Raw genomic sequence first — 17,425 nt, forward strand, 5'->3', positions numbered from 1 at the left:
CGGTGCTCGTCCACTGAAGAACCAGAGGGATACCAACTGCTCCCAGTAACCCCTCCCAGTAAACCAGTAGTTCCATGCCTCCCAGTAGACAACCTTCCCAGTACCCATAGCAGTGTGTGTTCTCTGCTGTGAAAGCCCAGAGTCTATCCTTGGGTATAAACCATTTCACAGTTCCAGGACAAAGTGAGTCTGTCAAATCAGCTTTGAAGGAAGGAAAACACTTTCTGTACTTCCCTTTTCAAAAAGGGGACCCTCGCGCTCTCCCAGAAGTTCGGTTGGTACTTAAAACTGGTGAATTCAGATAAGCAAAAATGTGTGATGGTCAAAAAAATGTAGTATGAAGCTCCCGTAACTCTTCTATTATGGTTTATATTGTTTTCACTGCATCAGGGAAACGGTACAAACATTTCAGCCTTGTTCAGTGTGTAGGAACCCTTTACTAAAGAAAAGGTTTACTCCCACTTTTGGCACACAGCTACAAAAGGGTTAACTACATCCTGTATTAGGCACACACACACACACACTATTTGCAGTACACAGGCCAACAAACCCAAACCCTCCAGCTGAAACAACTCCTCCCTCCTAGTAAGTCATGACTCTGGGTCTCCCGACACAGGCCCCCTATTCAGCTCAGTGTGGCCAGGCCACAGGTAACGGGGCTGTGGTGGGCAGAAAGGAACAACTCCTCCTTTCACTGCTCCACAGTGAAAGGCTTCATAAAGGTGCCATGCTAATGGGTATTTTATCAGAGACACACAGGGGCCAGCCCAGAGCACAAACACACCCTCCACACCACACACACCTATGAATGGGACTGCAGAATGTCAATGACAATTGAATTCCGCACGCAGTAGAGATGCCAGAAGAAATGTCAAAGTTGTGAACATATGACACACACAAGCAATTTTCCGGAGATAAAATGACAACCTGAAATATGGCAGTGTTGTCAGGAATGCAGAGAGATAACATTGGAGGCTAGCCTATTATTAGATCCATACTATAACTATTTTATCTAGCATGTCTTCTCTCCGTCTTCAACAGGGTACTACTGCAACAGTGGAGGCTGGTGCCATTTTAAATCAGACTCATTGTAATGGCTGGAATAGATTAAATGGAACGGTATTAAACAAATCATTCATTCATTACAATGAAGTGGTCTTTCAATGTCTTCGTCCACCAGCCTCCACTGTACCGAAAACAGTCAGTGTTTCTCCACAAGCAGCATCTGTATGTCTTCCTGAGGAGACAGTTGTCAGGTAGCAGTCTCTTCCTATTGGATTGACCCCTGACCTCTGTGCTGTGGGAAGCTTCCTGATGTACGCTACCAGGAAGTGTGAGAGCAGGGGACTGGACTCTACTGGACACTATGGCACCGCTAGCTGTTAGCCTAGCCAGCCCCATTTAATACCGTTTTCACACTACAAAACTAAAGCTGTGCCGAGCAGAGCTGCATTGTGCTGGCCTGGCTACGCATCCAACAAAGATGCTGGAACCTTGCTGGAAGAAAGTTACTAGCACCTCCCCCATTTCAGACAGCACCTCCCCCATTTGAGTCAGGTGACAGATACAGTCTGTAGCGCTAGCTGCTGTGGCTATGGAGAATCCCTAGAGCATACTCCCTCTAGCCTTCCTCTCTCCCAGGATTAAGTTGCCCCTAGACGCTGATCCTGGGACAGTTTAGCATTTTCCCCACTAATGGAAATATTAGGATTGGGAGAATTGAAGATGATTCTAGAACTGTACCAAGGGGAAACTTCACCCCAGAGTGTTTCTCCCAGAGCAGCAGACCACAAACACACTTTCTGCCTCACAGCCGGTTTCCAAACACAAGCAGGATGATAGCCACTATGATCAGAGCAGGCCGCCGGTGCCATTCCAATACTTCAAAAGTGCATCCTTTCTTCCCTTCTTGCTTTAATTAATGTCTCCCTTTGATCCGATCAGGCTGCAGGCTCAGTTCCAACACTTCGAAGATCCTTCCTTCCATCCGTATGATTTGATAAGGCTGTGGACTTAGGAGACACGGGGTGGCACAATTCTATCTTAATGAAATCACTTAACTGAATGGGTATGATTAGATAAGTGACGGGAACAGTCCCCTACTCAACTCTGTTAGATTAGGTTTTCCTTCAAAAGGCCCATTCATTGAAAATGACAACTGCTGGCCTTCTGAAACACCAGAAGGAGGCCATGGAGTTGTTTGATATTGTAACAGGCCTTTCAGCATGAGGGAAGGGGAGGTAAACACTCAATACTATACAGACATTACACACTGATGTGACCAGTTCCTTTCTGCACAATGTCAAGTCCGTGTGTCCGTGTGTCCGTGTGTGTGTGGACAGGTATGTTTATAGAGGGCTGAGATGGGAGGAAAAGGCAAATCCATGGTGCTCCTTATCTGGTTACAGAACAACGTTGTGGTCTAGAAACATTTCTTTATTCACTCTCTCCTCTTCCAACCCCGCTGTCTGTTCTCTATTTGTATTTTGATGGGAAACGGGAGGAGAATATTATTCAATATTGTGCAAATAATTTTACAGTGAGTAACCCAATCTCTTCCACTTGGATGGCCCCACACAGTGGGCCTTCATCACCAGGTTCCTGTAGTAATTACACAGTGATTCACCAGAGAGAATGTGAGAGAGAGAAAGCGAGATGGAGAGAGTGAGCGAGATGGAACGAGCGAGAGAGAGCAAAACGAAAGGGAAAGGGGGATACCTAGTCAGTTGTAGAACTGAATGCATTGAACTGAAATGTGTCTTCCGCATTTAACCCAACCCCTCTGAATCAGAGAGGTGGAGGGCTCCCTTAATCAACGTCCACGTCTTCGGGGCCCGGGGAAGCGAGAGAGAGAGCGAGAGATGGAGAGAGAGCGAGGGGGGAAGCGAGAGAGAGAGAGCGAGAGATGGAGAGAGAGCGAGGGGGGGAGCGAGAGAGAGGAAGCCAAATAGCCCATTACATGCCTTGCTGCAACACTGGAATCCTTCTGACATGACTGACCTCCCCTTGTCACAAACTACCAGGAGGAACTGATCCTCTTCTCATCACTGGGGGGGGTTTGATCCTCTTCTCATCTATTCATGGGTTTTCCAGCTGTTGGTTAGGATAGAGAGATGACATCTGACTGACACTCATGGAGGCTAGTGACTGGGAAACATTCAACACACGACACGCATTCAAACGCTTACAACTCACACACACGCGCTCTCCAGATCAGAGCAGTTCAAAGGGACAAAGCAGTTCTTCTATTCAGTCAGTGTCTCGTCTGAAATCTCCCCTCCACCCAACCTGCCTGACTCACGCCAGACTACCAAACAATGCCAAGAGGAACACTACACACAGTTGTATGTCCTACTCACTTGTTACGTGTCAGTGTGTGTGTGTCTTTTCAGAACAGGGGAGGAGGCCAGACCAGACAAAGCTTGCTGATCAAACAAGAGGAAGGACAGACCAGTCACATTATGACACCACAGCTCTCCATCACACACACTGTGCAGCAACATCTCTCTACTCCTCTCTCACACACCTCCCTTCCTGGTCTTATCAACATGTCTTGTTCCAGCTCTGAGGTTTACCCCTGACTGATATCTAAACCGGAAAAGTCACTTCTAGTCTTCTACGGACGGCTGTGCTGACCCCCCCCCCTCTCTCGTTTCTTTTCTCCTGCCCTCGGTCCCTTTCACCATCTCTCAGTTCCTCTCTCTCCCTCCATATCTCTCCTTTGGAGGCATATAATGTAGGGTGGACACTGTCAGAACCTGTCATCACAACAGTTAGGCTTTCACCATTGTTGCCAAGCAACCAGTAACACCCACAGGTGACCAACAGAGGCGGCTCTCCTACAACGACAAATTTAAGGTCCAATCAAACAAGACAATATTACCGGGCCAAGTTTAAGGGCCATTCAAAAAGGACTACGTTGCAGCTTCTAATTTATTATAAGGATTTTATTACCTCAATTTGATTGTCAGAATAATACATCACCATGATATATCACAAGTCACCTGAGGACATCATGGTATTTTATTAGGATCCCCATTAGCTGTTGCAAAAGCAGCAGCTACTCTTCCTGGGGTCCACATGAAACAGAACATCAATAGACAAGAACAGCTCAAGGACATAAGTACATCCATTAAGAAAAGGAACATGTAGCCTACCTATCAATACATACACAAACTATCTAGGTCAAATAGGGGAGAGGTGTTGTGCCATGAGGTGTCGCTTAATGTTGTTTTTTTAAACCAGGTTTGCTGTTTATTTGAGCAATATGGGATGGAAGGGAGTTCCATGCAATAATGGCTCTATATAATACTGTACGCTTTTGATTTTGTTTCTGGATTTGGGGACTGTGAAAAGACCCCTGGTGGCATAAGTGTGTGTGTCAGAGCTGTGTGTAAGTTTACTATGCAAACAATTTGGGATTTTCAACACATTAATGTTTCTTAAACAGAAGTGATGCAGTCAGTCTCTCAACTCTTAGCCAAGAGAGACTGGCACGCACAGTATTTATATCAGCCCTCTGATTACAATAAAGAGCAAGACGTGCCGCTCTGTTCTGGGCCAGCTGCAGCTTAACTAGGTCTTTCCTAGCAGCACTCGACCATATGACTGGACAATAATCAAGATAAAACTAGAACCTGCAGGACTTCCTTTACCACCATTGAATATACGTTTTGACCATGCCAGTTTATAATCTCAGGTAAATTACAATCTAAATGTACAATGTACTCTGGCCATGTACTCCTATAATCTCCACCCAACAGTCAGAAGAGGACTGGCCCCCCCCTCAGAGCCTGGAAGCTATCGAGGTTTCTTCCTAGCCACCGTGCTTCTACATCGCTTGTTGTTTGGGGTTTTAGGCTGGGTTTCTGTATAGCACATTGTGGCATCTGCTGATGCAAAAATGACTTCCAAAATACATTTTATTGATTATGTCATCATGATATCACAACAATCACCTGAGGAGATATGTCATCATTATGTTATCAAAACAGTTTGATTTCATCAAGGCCCTAGATGTATTCTTCTACTTGCTGCTCTGTTGTCTAGAACAACCCAGCGATTACATCATCCTCTATGCAGCTGCTATACTCCAGTGAGCCTGGAAATGACTGAAACAGGAAATGACTTGAAAATGGCCTCAGTAAAGGGGAACTTGGGCTGACTGAGCAGCACTGGGTCCTGTTCATTTGGGATAGTTCTTAGAATATGTGGACAACCATAAATACCTAGGTGTCTGGCTAGAGTGTAAACTCTCCTTCCAGACTCACATTAAGCATCTCTAATCCGAAGTTAAATCTAGAATCGGCTTTCTATATGGCAACAAAGCCTACTTCACACATGCTGCCAAACATACCCTCGTAAAACTGACTATTCTGCCGACCCTTGACTTCAGCGATGTCATTTACAAAATTTCCTTCAATACTCTACTCAGTAAATTGGATGCAGTCTATCACAGTGCCATCTGTTTTGTCACCAAAGCCCCATATACTACCCACCACTGCGACCTGTATGCTCTCGATGGCTGGTCCTCGCTACATATTCGTCGCCAAACTCACTGGCTCCAGGTCATCTACAAGTCTCTGCTAGTTATAGCTCCGCCTTATCTCAGCTCACTGGTCACCATAGCAGCACCCACACATAGCACGCGCTCCAGCAGGTATATTTCACTGGTCATCCTCAAAGCCAACACCTCCTTTGACCGCCTTTCCTTCCAGTTCTCTGCTGCCAATGACTGGAACGAATTGCAAAAAAAAATGTTTTTAAAAAAATAAATAAATCACTGAAGTTGGAGACTTATCTCCCTCACTTCAAGCATCGGCTGTCAGAGCAGCTTTCCGATCGCTACAGCTGCCCACAGCCCATCTGTAAATAGCCCATCCAACCAACTACCTACCTCATCGCTACAGCTGCCCACAGCCCATCTGTAAATAGCCCATCCAACCAACTACCTACCTCATCCCCATATTTTTATTTATTTTGTTTGCTGCTCTTTTGCACACCAGTATTTCTACTTGCACATCTATCACTCCAGTGTTAATTGCTCAATTGTAATTACTTCACCATTATGGCCTATTTATTGCCTTACCTCATTTGCACACACTGTATACAGATTTTCTATTGTGTTATTGACTGTACATTTGTTTATCCCATGTGTAACTCAGTTGTTTTTGGTCGCACTGCTTTGCTTTATCTTGGCCAGGTCGCAGTTGTAAATGAGAACTTGTTCTCAACTGGCCTACCTGGTTAAATAAAAAATACAAAAATTGTGCTGAGCGATTAGTTACTTTTGAGGTCGGTTTGGTAAAAAAAAAAATTAATTGACAAGATGGAATTCTAATTACTGAAGCAACGTTGGTGAATTCGTGGTTTAAAAACTGAAGATGTACAGCAATTTCAGTGAATCACTCAGCACTAATTAGGGAACATAGCAAAACGTTTCAAAATGTTATGCACTGGAAAATAAAAATGTACGTTTCTTATTGGACAAGTCAAATAAGTCCCTTCCCTGTTTGAGTGTTTTCTTCCGTTTGGTGCCTAAATGAACAACCCTGATTTCAGAGTGTGTGAGAAAGTATTGGACATTAAGCACTGTAGACTTCATGGCAACAGCCAGAGACCTGGGATATTCACTGCATTCACTACCTGCATGCAACTATGTTGTGTGTCTCTTGTTGATTGGTGGTTTAGTACAGCTAAGCTACTGTAGTTCATTAAAATATTCTAATTTGTTTCTCACATGGAAGGATGAAACAAACATACTGTACACAGAGAGAGAAGAAGAATATACTGTTCAGAGAGAAGAGGGGAGAGGTAAATGGAGGGAGGGAGAGCGATAAAATGACTGTACAACTAGAGAGAAGGGAAGGCGGTGTAAAGAGATGGAGGCATCGAGGGAAGGAATGAGGGCATATGAGCACATTTCTTATGTTGACGGCCGGGGTTCCATAACACGTTGCAACAACTATACTGTAGAACTAGAGAAGAGGGAAGATTAGATGGAGAGCGCTCAAGAAATACAGTAACTCAGAAAGGTCTGATTTAACACACATTCACTCTACACGTCTTCTCTTCCTCTCCTGGGATTCTCTGCCTCTAACCCTATTACAGGGGCTGAGTTACTGGCTTACTGGTGCTCTTCCATGCCGTCCCTAGGAGGGGTGCGTCACTTGAGTGGGTTGAGTCACTGACGTGATCTTCCTGTCTGGGTTGGCGCCCCCCTTGGGTTGTGCCGTGACGGAGATCTTTGTGGGCTATACTCGGCCTTGTCTCAGGATGGTAAGTTGGTGGTTGAAGATATCCCTCTAGTGGTGTGGGGGCTGTGCTTTGGCAAACTGGGTGGGGTTATATCCTGCCTGTTTGGCCCTGTCTGGGGGTATCATCGGATGGGGCCACAGTGTCTCCTGACCCCTCGTCTCAGCCTCCAGTATTTATGCTGCAGTAGTTTATGTGTCGGGGGGCTAGGGTCAGTCTGTTATATCTGGAGTACTTCTCCTGTCTTATCCGGTGTCCTGTGTGAATTTAACTATGCTCTCTCTAATTCTCTCTCTCTCGGAGGACCTAAGCCCTAGGACCATGCCTCAGGACTACCTGGCATGATGCCTCCTTGCTGTCCCCAGTCCACCTGGCCGTGCTGCTGCTCCAGTTTCAACTGTTCTGCCAGCGGCTATGGTACCCTGACCTGTTCACCGGACGTGCTGTTTTCAACTCTCTAGAGACAGCAGGAGAGGTAGAGATACTCTCAATGATCGGCTATTAAAAGCCAACTGACATTTACTCCTGAGGTGCTGACTTGTTGCACCCTCGACAACTACTGTGATTATTATTATTTGACCATGCTGGTCATTTGAACATCTTGGCCATGTTCTGTTATAATCCCCACCCAGCACAGCCAGAAGAGGACTGGCCACCCCTCATAGCATGGTTCCTCTCTAGGTTTCTTCCTAGGTTTTGGCCTTTCTAGGGAGTTTTTCCTAGCCACCGTGCTTGAACACCTGCATTGCTTGCTGTTTGGGGTTTTAGGCTGGGTTTCTGTATAGCACTGAGATATCAGCTGATGTAAGAAGGGCTATATAAATAAATGTGATACTGCCACTAAACACATCCCTCCATTCACCAATACTTCTCCACATAGCTCTGTCAAACACAGCAGGCTCTAACTACACAGTTACATACTGTAGTTACAGGCCCTTTCACAGCAGACCTAAAATGAATCCGTTGGTTTACACTAACTCACTAAAACAAACAATTGAAAATATATTCATGAGAGCATAACATGCTGCTTAGTGGTTAGCTGTATGTTCATTACATGTAAACACTGGCAGATGAAACATAACATGCAGCTTAGTGGTTAGCTGTATGTTCATTACATGTAAACACTGGCAGATGAAACATAACATGCAGCTTAGTGGTTAGCTGTATGTTCATTACATGTAAACACTGGCAGATGAAACATAACATGCAGCTTAGTGGTTAGCTGTATGTTCATTACATGTAAACACTAGCAGATGAAAGCCAAATAGCAGTAGACAATACAATAGTGTGTATTGATGTTCTTGCACATGCCTGCAAGACGGTGCATTTAACCCTCTAGAATCAATAGGGTATCAAAGACCTATGTACATTGGACTCAGCAGGAGGGCAGTACGCAACACACAGAAGGGACCTAGCCCCAGCAGAGTTATGGGAAGACATGGTTGGCTGGAGCTGTGTGTGTGTGTGTGTGTGTGTGTGTGTCCTGCCCTCGCTCTAAAAAGACCCGTTTTGTGTACGAGCACCAGGCACCAACTCTTCACCACAGAGGGGAGCAGCGGCTTGAGCGAAATAACACAGAAATAAGGTGGTAAATAAAGTGTGGTTGTGGAGTGAGTATACTGTAGTGAAGGGAGGAGGATTTAGAGCACTACATCGTTTTCTGAGATGTACTAAGGAAAGATCTCTCTCTCAGTTGTATATCTCTCTGGTACAGCGTTGGTCTGTGCTGCTAGGTCAGGTATATACAGGGTAGATCTCCCAGTAGTCTCATGTACCAGCTATCCAAACCTCTCCTTAAATGTTAAGAGGTAGGCCCCTCCTCCCCAATTACTGCTGATTCATATAGAGGGTGCATGGGTAGGCTAAACACACACGCACACAAAAAGGGGAAGGAAAACTGGTCCTCATCTTACACTTTCCCACAGTCACAAGTACATAATAAAAAGTATGAAAATGTTAGGCTGTCAGTTCACAGGGCCAGCTTACAGGCTTAAGATGACAGAGGGAAGATCTTCAATTCAGGGTTAGGAGCTGGTTTACCAAGGTTGTGTTCATTAGGGCACAACAAACATTTTTAAACTGAAAACTAAAATGAAAATTTCTTATTGGACAAGTCCATGTTGATCCCTCCCTGTTTCAATACGTTTTCTTCCATTTGGTGCCTAGTGAACACGACCCAATCAAAACCTGACAAGACCAGAACTTAGTGTTGTCTTCAGATTTCACCCACCTTCCAACTGCCACCTGATGTTGCATGTCCCCATACCAGGCTGGGACAATCAGACACTAGTAATAATGAACACACTGAGCGGAAGCAGTAGGTGGAGCCTTAAACAAGTGCACATTTCAATTAGCTTTGTTTTTGTTCAATGTAGTTTAGTTGTGCTATTGTAGCATGTGTACAGTTGAACTGTAAGTATCTATTTGTCATGTCTATACAGACTAACATAACTAATGATATGGTATTCTGGTCACAGGTTGCCTAGAGGTCAGAGCGTTGGTTACGAGTGTTAGGACAGAAACACAAAAGGTTGCTTGTTCAAATCCCCGAGCCAGCAAGGCCCTTCTGCCCTTGAACAAGTTAACCCCAAACAACAACAACCGCCCCTTGGGAGCCGATGATGTGGACGTGGATTAAGGCATCCCGCCACACCTCTCTGATTCAGAGGGGTTGGGTGAAATGAGGAAGACATTACTGTTGAATGCATTCAGTTGTACAACTGACTAACGTTAGGCATCAGCCATCTTTTCTTTATATCCAAGAGGAACCCTCTTACAGAGCATCTTCACCACTTCACCCTAGAAGCTGACTGCTAAATACTCTCTCCAGATGTAGTATCAGATTGAATTGGAGGCAGAGAAAGCTCAGCCAGCCCCTCGTGTAAACCAATAAATAACATGCAGGAAAGTCCATTCCCACAGAGAGAGAAAGGGAGAGAAGGAGACTAAGAAGACAGAAGTTGTAGAGGAAAAAAACAGGTTCACATGGTTGTTGTGTCATAGAGAGAAGAACAAACAGTAGTACTGTACTCCTGAATCAAAGTCCTGAACAACTCTTCAAAAAACCTGCAACCTTACTTCAGCAACTGTAGGCCTATTTCACACACAGTATGTCTACATCTATTGGTCATTTGTCATTGGCCACCTAGGAAATTACTCAAATAGTCAGTGAGAGATGAGCAATTCAAATATCTCCTCTGATACCATCATAATCTACAGACAGAAGTGACAGCTATAGAACTAAACACTGCAATGCATGGAAATGATTGGTACAGATAACGCAAAGGCCTTATTTGCATATATGAGAGAGAAAGAGAGAGAGACATGAGAGAGAAAGAGAGAGAGAGAGAGAGAGTAATTACTCACATGTCCACATACACAGTGTGTGCATATCTGTGTATCTGTCTGAGAACCATTCCCGTCATACCACACATCACGTTCATGAGCATTAGCTCCAAGCATTCCATGCCTCCAGGCTGAGGTGTTCACAAGCTAATAGTTCTCACCTGGCTGCCTGTCTGCCGCTCTCCTTCACCTGACACTTTCTCGCTCTCTCTACGAGTGTCCCAAATGGCACCATATTCCCTACATTAGTGCACTACATAGTGCGCTACTTTTGACCAGAGCCCTATGGGCTGGGTTGCCATTTGGAACACAACGGTCTCCCCAGCCTGACACTGTACAACAACAAGCACCTACCTATCAGGAGCTGGATGTATCAAGAGTCTCATTATATATAACAGTAAGTCCAGTCTCTGTCCTGGGAGTCAACGTGGGACTTTCTGCACTTCACAGAACATCACAATTCACACTCACTTAGCAGCGTTCTAACTTCTAACCAATCGCTACAACAAACTATAGTCTTGGTTGAGCAAGGGTGACACTACTTTAATTCTCAGGCAGGGTGACGTCACCGCACAACGCTCATTCTGGTGCTAGGCTAACCAGCTAGCGATACCTCATCTGCTAAAGATACTGTAGGGACGGAACTGCATGAGAACCACAGACTAGAGGTCGACCGATTTTTTTTTTTTTTACACCTTTATTTAACTAGGCAAGTCAGTTAAGAACAAATTCTTATTTTCAATGACGGCCTAGGAACGGTAGGTTAACTGCCTTGTTCAGGGGCAGAACGACAGATTTTTACCTTATCAGCTCAGGGATTCAGTCTTGCAACCTTACGGTTAACTAGTCCAACGCTCTAACCACCTGCCTCACAAGGAGCCCGCCTGTTACGCGACTACAGTAAGAAGCCATGGTAAGTTGCTAGCTAGCATTAAACTTATCTTATAAAAAACAATCAATCATAATCACTAGTTAACTACACATGGTTGATGATATTACTAGTTTATCTAGCGTGTCCTGCGTTGCAGATAATCGATGCAGTGCGCATTCGCGAAAAAGGACTGTCGTTGCTCCAACGTGTACCTAACCATAAACATCAATGCCTTTCTTAAAATCAATACACAGAAGTATATATTTTTTAAACCTGCATATTTAGCTAAAAGAAATCCAGGTTAGCAGGCAATATTAACCAGGTGAAATTGTCACTTCTCTTGCGTTCATTGCACGCAGAGTCAGTGTATATGCAACAGTTTGGGCAGTCTAATTTGCCAGAATTTTACGTAATTATGACATAACATTGCACAACCTTCAATGTTAACAGGAATATTTAGACTTATGGATGCCACCCGTTAGATAAAATACGGAAGGAACGGTTCCGTATTTCACTGAAAGAATAAACATTTTGTTTTCGAGATGATAGTTTCCGGATTCGACCATATTAATGACCAAAGGCTCGTATTTCTGTGTGTTATGTTATAATTAAGTCTATGATTTGATAGAGCAGTCTGACTGAGCGATGGTAGGCACCAGCAGGCTCGTAAGCATTCATTCAACCAGCGCTTTCGTGCGTTTTGCCAGCAGCTCTGCTGTTTATGACTTCAAGCCTATCAACTCGCGAGATAAGGCTGGTGTAACCGATGTGAAATGGTTAGCTAGTCAGCGGGGTGCACGCTAATAGCATTTCAAACGTCACTCGCTCTGAGACTTGGAGTAGTTGTTCCCCTTGCTCTGCATGGGTAACGCTGCTTTGAGGGTGGCTGTTGTCGATGTGTCCTCGTTCGAGCCCAGGTAGGAGCAAGGAGAGGGACGGAAGCTATACTGTTACACTGGCAATACTAAAGTGCCTATAAGAACATCCAATAGTCAAAGGTATATGAAATACAAATGGTATAGAGAGAAATTGTCCTATAATTCCTATAATAACTACAACCTAAAACTTCTTACCTTACCTGAAGACTCATGTTAAAAGGAACCACCAGTTTTCATATGTTCTCATGTTCTGAGCAAGGAACATAAACGTTAGCTTTCTTACATGGCACATATTGCACTTTTACTTTCTTCTCCAACACTTTGTTTTTGCATTATTTAAACCAAATTGAACACGTTCCATTACTTATTTGAGGCTTAAGTGATTTTATTGATGTATTATATTAAGTTAAAATAAGTGTTCATTCAGTATTGTTGTAATTGTCATTATTACAAACTGTTTTTTTTATAATAATTTTATTAATATTTTAAATCGGCCGATTAATTGGTATCGGCTTTTTTTTGTCCTCCAATAAATCGGTATCGGCGTTGAAAATTCATAATCGGTCGACAACTACCACAGACAACTTCAGAGGTGTTTGGAAAACGCTCTATGTAGACTTAACATAGGGCCTAGGCTAACCATGACATAAGGCTCTTCTCAACTCTTTAGCAATATATTTGTCAAGCCATGTTTGGAGAACTAGTAGACAGTGCTAAAACACAGGAGAGGAGGAAGAGAAGAGAAGACCCAAGAGACCATCGTACCACTGCCATTTTATCTTCAAAACATACAGTCAAACAAACACTCACACCGGAACCCGTTGCTATGACGGCCAGGGGTTTCTGTGGCAACAGCGCAATATACTAAACTCAGAGACTTAGTCACTTCCTGTCTCGTTCACTCCTTCCTCTTCTGAGTGTGTGAGTCCACTGGGGGACCTAGGGGATGGGTGTGTGTCAGAGTCCTCTCAAAACCTAGGCCACTAGCTACTTCAGGCATCATTAACCTGTAGGCCTGATCACCACAACAGACAAAACACACTTTTCTTTTCAATACTTCTACAATATCAAACATCACATGACAGTGAGCAGGTATTAATGAATGAGTATAGCATGTTAGTTCTGGTACCGCATGTTATACAGGGAGAAAGTAAACAGCACATCCAATGTGAAAACTGCAGCATTGCAAGCAGGTTTCAACACACATACAAAATCCTCAACCTCAGAGGGGTTGCTAATACACATAGCAGAGCGATAATGACCCCCAAATAAGGCAGTCCAAAAATGATATGAAATGTGATAACTAGGGAGCACTATGACTGAAATGGACATAAAAACATGTCTAACCTTACAGAAGTCAACGTTTCATAAAATACTGACATTTGTACAGGCCAGCACAACAGGTATTCAGGTGCTGGAATGGAACAAGGATATTCACATGCACACACACTTTTACCTTGCATGATCGTTCATTAAACCTTGTTTTAATCTACAACACTTAAGCTTTTCTATTCAAGATCACATTGTCAACCATTGTTGATCTCAGCAGTATGTGAGAATTCCAACTATCTGTTCCTCAAAAAAGAATAAGGCAATTAAAGTCTGAACACGGAAGTCCGATAGGGAGTAGTTCACCCACGTTATGAAACACACTGATGTAAAGCCCATGCCAGCAATTACAACAAACACCAATGCAATAGTTGAGATGCAACACTGGAGCTAGAATATGAAACAGGGCCCCTGTTTCCTTATAGGGCCCCAGACTCCAAGAACACTTCTGTATTCTCTCACATTGGAAGTGTGGATCAATGGCAGACTATTTGCATTCTCTGTCCTTCACGGGCTGTGGTGAGAGCCATTTCCCTTCCTACTGCGGGTTGAAGTCTCCCCAGGTACATATCCGGCAGAATTTGTATTGGTCTGCTTTTATTCATTTTTATACCAGCCAAAAGAAAAGGCAATTACCAACTAATGAAAAACACACACTCTTACCGTTTCGCCTCCTCAAGATGACAGAGGTATTCGTAGGCCATGTTCTGCTGCCTCCTCTCGTCCATCTCCTCTGCTGTGAGTCGCTCCACACCATCCAGAACGGCTGGAAAACAACACTCACAGGGTGAATACTAGCTCTCTCATAACAGCATAGCTGTACAAGAAATACTCCATTTACAAACATACACAGTACACACACTGAGTTGAGTCTAGCTCACACTCAGATTTATAGTAAACACACACAGATTAGCAGACACACACAAACAAGTAGGGAAGATAAACAAAATAAAATGCAAGAACCTTCAAATGAACAGTGAGACAGAGACTTCTCTCATTCTGCATGTAGGAGGGGTAGAGACTGTCCCATCCATCCTGAATATCACAACTGACATAGTCGTGTTGGCCGCCATCGTAAGCACAAAGATGTAAACAGTCTCAAGAAATCATTATTCATTCATTGACAGGCTGATTCAGCTCAGTTGTCATGTTGAACTGTCCTCAGTGCTATGCTACTCCATCCCCTCCCAGTCTGGTTACATCTTGGCCTCACCACCAGTTCCACATAACGAGATGGTTCAAGGGTTACTGATCGGGGAGGCCAACTTAGCTTTAGTCACTCACTACACAGTAGCTAAATGTAGGCCAGGTAAATGCAGGCCAGGTAAATGTAGGCCAGGTAAATGTAGGCCAGCTAAATGCAGGCCAGCTAAATGCAGGCTAGCTAAATGTAGGCCAGGTAAATGTAGGCTAGCCTATGCAAACTTTGTTTAAACATCTCCAGCGTGACATTTTTTCATTTCTGTGGAAAATGTCTTATCACTTCAAGTGATCCAGCAAATATGCCAAATGAAATGCATGGGCGTTCTTTCAAAGAACTCGGAAGAGACAGTAATAAATCGAACCTATTCTGCAGGTAAACAAAGCTCGTAGCTCACAGTTCTGTGGTCTAGGCTAGGGCCTAGCCCGCTGGTTCCCAACATTTTTCAGTTTCTGTACAACCAACTGAATTTCTCTCTGCCAGGAGTACCCCTGAAGTACCCCGTCATGTGCATTTTACCTGTAGACCCATGGTCTCATGAGTCTACTCAAGTACCCCCTGTGGATAGGCCAAGTACCACCAGGGGTCTAAGTTCCCCTGGTTGGGATCCACTGGCCTGGGCTACAGAGACCTGCATGGTAATGTTGCTGAAAATATCTTTTTAGAGCTGGGAGGGAGAGAAAACAAGTGCGCATGAGCACTCGCATTACAAGAGCTAATTGTTTCAGGCTCCTTCTGGTGATGTCTAGGCCTTCTGAATAACGGTCATATCAATTATAACCTAGGCTACGTGACCATTAGAGAATGGAAAAGTCTAAAAATTGTCACTTACAATTTCCAGGATTTTATTGTGGGGTTTTATTCTACTGACTATGATTAAAATGATTATTATTGAGCGGCCTTAATCTCATTTATTAGCCGAGTAAATTTATCAAACAACTTGGTAATTTACAGTGGCAGTAATCTTGAAAGCAGTTGACAAGCCAGCAAGTACAGTGGTATGGTTCCCACTTAGGCCAAGGCTACTGACTGCCTCAGGTAAGTCTAGTTCACTAATAACAAATTACATCTGTAAAGCACTTTTCATTACAGAATCATTTCAAAGTGCATAAAATCACAGATGTAAACCAATACAAAAATGATATCATTATTTTATAAAATACAATTGAAAAAGACAATATCCGAATGTAAAAGTTTTTATTAAGATCAATGACGGGGCTACTAGTTCACATATCAATAGACCATCAATAGATTCCAATGAATCGACCAGGTAAACCAGTCAACTATTGCATCGTCTTGTTACTTCAGATTCCCTATAAGAAAACAAATGTGGCGCCTTATCCTTTACTGTGAAAAATGCAAACATGTCAAAATTCAATGAGTTGGTGCTATACGGGATCCTACCATAGACGTCCCTACTTTAACCCCTACCTTTACCCTTGACTAAACCTAACCATTTGAAACTATTACTTCAATGACGTCCCAAGGACCCCGGATTGCATCGACCAAATTCAATGTAGGCTAATTTAATTCGATGTAGCCACGTAAAATTGCAATATTGTAGCCGATGTAGATGAAAACGCGGAAGTCCGAGCCTACCTACCACGCTGTCAAAAGTCTAACCAAAGTCAAACATATGAATATAGATAGAAAGAAGAAAAAACGCCTGTGAAAATGTGTTGATTAAAACAATTAACTAATTGTTAAACTTCTGTAAACGGAGGTAAAATATGATCCCAAGGTGAGCGAACAGGAAAAGTTTTTAGATACTCACACCCATATCTCGGCCGAAGCCCGTCTGCCTCGTCTGAGGTTGACATATTCTCTGAATAAATGTTATAATCCTCACTCCCCGGGTTGACGAGGTCAAATTATAGTAGTTGAGATGAAAGCCTACAGTTTCGTCCAGTTCTCTTTGCGGGCTATATAATTGAAAAAGTCGGGAAGGCGCTCTCGGCCCCCTTGTTGAACCACTGCACGGTTTGAGTCGAGAGCTGAGACTTTTTTTCTTCTTCAAACCTAACTGATGTCACCGGGGTGTGTGTTCCTTCCTAAATCCTAAAGTATGCGTTCGAGGAAACACCCATCAGCAGCCACTTGACGAAACTGCAGGCGCAGCGCCCTCTGCTGATAAGAGGCACTGAAATAACCTTCCTAAAGGCACGCTACGCATTGTATGGTGAAATTGACCCGACACTGATTAAACTCAGCCAAAAAACAAACGTCCCTTTTTCAGGACCCTGTCTTTCAAAGATAAATCGTAAAAATCCAAATAAATTCACAGATCTTCATTGTAAAGGGTTTAAACACTGTTTCCCATGCTTGTTCAATAAACATAAACAATTAATGAACATGCACCTGTGGAATGGTCGTTAAGACACTAACAGCTTACAGACGGTAGGCAATTAAGGTCACAGTTATGAAAACTTAGGACACTAAAGAGGCCTTTCTACTGACTCTGATAAACATCAAAAGAAAGATGCCCAGGGTCCCTGGTCATCTTCGTGAATGTGCCCTATGCATGCTGCAAGGAGGCATGAGGACTGC

General features: G+C 43.6%; 1 protein-coding gene across 1 annotated transcript in view; it reads right to left on the minus strand.

Annotated features, from left to right (window-relative positions):
• The window catches only part of iqgap1 (IQ motif containing GTPase activating protein 1), a 58,923-nt gene extending 42,017 nt beyond the window's left edge, over positions 1–16,906 (minus strand). Inside the window, exons 1-2 of the mRNA XM_071400967.1 lie at positions 16,653–16,906; positions 14,341–14,443 (exon numbers count right to left, since the gene is read on the minus strand). Of these exons, the coding sequence (XP_071257068.1) occupies positions 14,341–14,443; positions 16,653–16,698 (149 nt within the window). The 5' untranslated portion in view covers positions 16,699–16,906. The remainder of the gene's footprint in view (positions 1–14,340; positions 14,444–16,652) is intronic.
• Positions 16,907–17,425: the final 519 nt, after the last annotated feature.

This window comes from Salvelinus alpinus, chromosome 5 (genome assembly GCF_045679555.1).
Source record: "Salvelinus alpinus chromosome 5, SLU_Salpinus.1, whole genome shotgun sequence".
In the NCBI taxonomy this organism is placed as follows: Eukaryota; Metazoa; Chordata; class Actinopteri; order Salmoniformes; family Salmonidae; genus Salvelinus; species Salvelinus alpinus.